The 5,153-nt window shown below is 35.1% G+C and overlaps 1 protein-coding gene across 1 annotated transcript; it reads right to left on the bottom strand.

Annotated features, from left to right (window-relative positions):
- Positions 1–1,781: 1,781 nt before the first annotated feature.
- On the bottom strand, positions 1,782–4,421 carry LOC124543428 (retrovirus-related Pol polyprotein from transposon TNT 1-94). The gene is made up of 2 exons (XM_047121651.1): positions 3,354–4,421; positions 1,782–2,986 (listed from the first exon to the last, which is right to left on the bottom strand). The coding sequence occupies exons 1-2, from the start codon at positions 4,171–4,173 to the stop codon at positions 1,782–1,784; spliced, it is 2,025 nt and encodes a 674-aa protein (XP_046977607.1). The 5' UTR covers positions 4,174–4,421.
- Positions 4,422–5,153: the final 732 nt, after the last annotated feature.

Raw genomic sequence — 5,153 nt, 5'->3', positions numbered from 1 at the left:
TATCGAACATTATTTTTTTTTAAGTAAATAATGGACGTAAATAAGTTTAATATTAAAATGAAAATCAAAATAATCTTTATTCACACTTTTGAATCGTCAATTAAAAATTAAGTGAAGCTACCACCGGTTCGGAAAGTAGATTCTACCGAGAAGAACCGGCAAGAAACTCAGTAGTTACACTTTTTCAACGTTTAAAAAATACAAAGTCATGTTAGTTAATACAATTATTAAAATTAACATATCCTGCGTGGAAGTCAACAGGTATTAATTCCACGCTTTTTTATCATCTACAAAATCTTGTATCGAGTAATACGCCTTTTTTACCAATGTATTTTTTATAAACGATTTGAATTTACGAAGAGGCAAAGTTAAAAATGTCTGCGGAATTTTATTGTAAAAACGGATACCTTGCCCAAAGAAAGTTTAATATAGATATAACGTTTTACCATTAGCATATTCAATAATATCGATGAGTGTTTTATTATATAATATGCTGTGAGTGTGTGTGAATCATACAGACGATTGCACGTTTACAACGGGATGAGTACTTATAGTCCTACTATATCATCTCTGTAGAAATAATACGATTTAGAGTACAACAATTAAAACGGTTTATTGAAAAAAGTACAAGTGACATAACGAATTGACAAGCGCATAGAAAAAGTTACGAGATGGACAATAAGAAGTATTAAAGAGGTTAGGCATTGTTTATATTCTTCCAACATCCTCTCTTAAACATAAGCCCATCTTGGAGATACAGAAAACCAGTTTAGAGTGCGTCGTGGCTTTCGTTAGGACATCTGCGACCATCATGTCCGTCTGCACGTAGCGAGCGTCGATTGCACCACCAAGTACTTTGTCACGAACAAAATGATGCCTCACATCAATATGCTTTGTCCTGGAATGATAACCATCAGAACCTGAAAGTTTGATAGAACTCTGATTATCACTGTAAATAACCATCGCTTCATTCTTCAAACGTGGCCAGAAACTTTCTTGAAGTTGCTTTAGCCATAAGGCTTCTTGTACACAAGACGACAACGACATATATTCCGCCTCGGTTGTAGATAAAGCAACTGTAGGCTGCCGCTTCGATTTCCAGCTGATTGTTCCTCCTTGAAACAGGAACGTATAGCCAGTGCAGGAACGTCGATCATCCCCTGGGCTCGCCCAGTCGGCGTCGCAATAACCATGAGTCATTGTTTCTGCTGGTGTTTGCTTATAAGACAGTCTATAATCTCGAGTCCCCTTCAAGTAGCGCATGACACGTTTCAGTGCAAGCCAATGCTGCATTTCAGGCTTGCTATTGTATTTGCTCAACATAATTATAACAAAGCTAATATCTGGCCTCGTTACTTGTGAAACATACAGTAAACATCCAATTATCTCTTGATAAGGAATATCAGTTAATATTTTAGTTTCCTCCGAATTTTCTTTCTCACTAAATTTTGTATTAGCATCCGCTGGAGTCTTGACTGTCTTACAATCCGACATACCATATTTTTGTAATACTTCCAATATATATTTTCTTTGATTTAAGTATATTATTCCATTATTTCTGTCTCGTTCTATATGTATTCCAATACAATAACATAAGTCTCCAAGATCTTTCATTTTAAACTTTTTATGCAGTTCTGCCTTTACATGACTTTCCATATTTTGATTGTTTGTAAATATTAATATATAATCGACATAAATAGCCATAAAAATCATACTTCTTTCATCTTCAATCTTGAAGTAAATACAGGGATCTAAGTTAGTCTGTGATAAATCCATCTCTTTCAGCGTAGAATCAAGCTTCTTATTCCATTGTCTAGAGGTGGCTGCTTCATATAAATCTCCTCTTCTACATCGCCTTGTAGAAAAGCTGATACTGCGTCCATTTGACATATATCTAAATCATATTTTGCAGCCAAAGCTAACAAATATCTTAGAGATGTAAGTCTCACAACAGGTGAAAAACTTTCAGTGTAATCGATTCCAGGCCTTTGTGAACATCCTTTAATTACTAGACGTGCCTTATACTTAACGGTTTCTCCGTTTTCATTTCTTTTTACCTTGTAAACCCACTTGCATGGAATAGCACGTTTATCTGATGGTAGAGTAGTAATTTCCCAAGTATTGTTTTCAATTAAGGACTTGTATTCCTCATCCATTGCTTCTTTCCACTGCTTTGCATTTGGACCTGATAAAGCATCTTCAACAGTTATTAGATCTTTTGGAGTTATTGGAATTTCCATAAAGCCCATGAAATTATTACCTTCCACGTTTTTTCTCCCTGACCTCAATGAATATCTATTTTGTATATATTCATCATGACAATCATCATAATCATCTGTATCTGGATAGTAAGTTTCATCAGTTTGTCTATTAAACATACTACTGTCAAATGAATTCTCATTACTTGTCAATATCTCATTCTGTGAGCTCTCATTGACATCAGTATCTTCTGCTTGATTATGTGAGTCTATACAACCAACATCTGTACTACTTAAAGGAAGTGTAATTGGCTGTGGCACTGATACAGTTTTCGGAGCATTATTTTCCAAATAATTTTCAGAGTTTTCAATAAATATTACATCTCTACTAATTACAATATTTCGTGTATCTTTACCATAGAGCCTGTATCCCTTCGAATTTTCACAGTATCCCACAAAGATTAGTTCACGTGATTTGGTGTCCCACTTACGGCGATTTTGCTTAGGAACATGGACCATGGCCTTAGATCCAAATATCTTTAAATGAGAAATGTTTGGTTTCTTACCAGTCCATTTTTCATACGGCGTTGTTTCAGCCAGTACACGTGATGGGGACCTGTTTATGATATATGCAGCAGTGGCGACTGCCTCTGCCCAGAATGATTTTTGAAGTTTTGCTTCAAACAACATGCACTTTGCACGTTCTACCAGCGTCCGATTCATCCTCTCTGCAACACCATTTTGTTCAGGCGTATATGGAGTACTGGTTTGATGTTTGATTCCAGAAGCTGCCAGAAAATCAGAAAAATCATTATTACAAAACTCTTTTCCGTTGTCACTTCTTAGAATTTTTATTTTCCTTTCTAGCTCATTTTCTACTTCATCTTTAAATTTCTTAAACACTGATGTAATATCCAATTTGTTCTTTAAAAAATAGACATATACTTTACGAGAATAATCATCTATGAAAGTTATGAAGTATTTCGCTCCACCTACTGATGAAGTCTCCATCGGACCACATAGATCGGTATGAATAACGTTAAGTCATTTGTTCATTTGCTCTAGAACCAGAATTTGGAAACGGTAATCGTGTTTGTTTTGCTTCGCAACAGGGTATGCAAACAGTATTAACTTCTTTACCAGAAATAGTAATACCTTCAGTACAAAAAGGTAACCTCTTTACATCGGCCATATTTAAGTGATCCATCCTTTTATGCCATGTAGTTAAATCTGTCACAGCATATGCATTTCCACTAACAACATTAAGTTTGAACATATTGTCCATTAGCCTCGCTGTTGCTACTAAATTCTTATTACCATTGTAAATGTTACAGCCAGTATTTGTGAATTCAACTTTACAACCACTCTTTGTTAATTGACTGATAGATAATAGGTTAGTAGTTAATTTCGGAATAAACAGAACATTTCGCACCTGTATTCGATGTTCATCTTTGTTTAATTTGGTTTGAATATTTACTTTACCCATACTCTGCACAGGGATCGCTTCACTGTTTGCCACCTTTATTCTATGAACCGGAGGTGACTGTTCATCATACATCCAGTCCGAGCGTCTTGTCATGTGCATTGTTGCTCCAGAGTCAATATACCAGTCATCCTGGTTCAGTGTGCTGTAAGCTGAAAAAGCAATACTACCACAGATGTCTAAAGAAGTATTGATTAAATCCTTAAGTAAGCCGACTTTTCTAGAAAGCCCGGAGTCTTCGAACACATTCTGTAGGTTTTCCCATACTTCTTTTGCCGTTTTAGCATTTTCGATGTGTACGTAGTTCATAGGTTCAACCAACAAAATTATCTTCGACGTTGCTTTCACATCTTTCTTTAAATCGACATCGGTACCCGGTTCAATACATTCCCACAATTCTTCTAATTGTAAATACGACATTACTGCAAATTTCCATGTGAAGTAATTATCCCGACCGGCCAATTTTTCAATCTGTAAATTAGGCATAGCCATTTTTTACGGGACCGATAAGTACAATATATCGCGCAATTCTCTACTTGGACTTATTTTCACGGTAAATATTTAATTTTTACTCTAAAAAGTATACGGTTCTGGGCCCATAACCTGTAGAAATAATACGATTTAGAGTACAACAATTAAAACGGTTTATTGAAAAAAGTACTAGTGACATAACGAATTGACAAGCGCATAGAAAAAGTTACGAGATGGACAATAAGAAGTATTAAAGAGGTTAGGCGTTGTTTATATTCTTCCAACAATCTCGTACTCAGCGGTAAAGGAAATATACTCTTGCATATTTTTTTGTATCCGATGATCCACAAGGCGTAGTGGAAATCTAATTCTTCAAAGGAAAAGAGGCAATTTTGGAAGAGAATTGTGAGACAGTCTGTTACTGTATCGAATGTAGGTTTTAAATTTATCACTCATATATCTATAGAATTATGTTGTATTCTTATGCAGTAGTTTTATTGTAAATTCATTAGTAATTAATAATTTGAATTGTTGAGTCATTCATTAACACTTGGATAGGCCTGCTATTGAATTATTACGACAAAATGTGATTAGAAAATTTGTAAAAATTGAATTGGTATTGCAATGTATAAATGTTTCTGACACGAAGTCGTGCAAATGTCACGTGGCTCGGTGTAGCCGCTCTCGTTTTGTTTACCTGTCTGCTATGCACGTGCACACATCATGGGGAATCCGCATTCAAAGGATTTTAATTATACAAGCGCCGGTACAATTTAGAGACACGATGGATGCACAAATAAAGAAAAAAACTCTGAATGAATTTCCAGTATTTGCTTGTAAATTGATTTATGTACGAAATATTTAGATGCAAAACGTACTTTAAATTTTAATTAGCATTTTAAACATAGCCAAGTGGGAATATCAGAATAAAACTGAACTTTCATTTGTGTTTATGAATCAAAGGCTCGGCTCTGAAGGAAAACATCGTGAGTTGACATATG

This window comes from Vanessa cardui, chromosome Z (genome assembly GCF_905220365.1).
Source record: "Vanessa cardui chromosome Z, ilVanCard2.1, whole genome shotgun sequence".
Lineage (NCBI taxonomy): Eukaryota > Metazoa > Arthropoda > Insecta > Lepidoptera > Nymphalidae > Vanessa > Vanessa cardui.
Note: the sequence above shows the minus strand (reverse complement) of the source record. Positions and strands in the feature narration are given on the sequence as shown.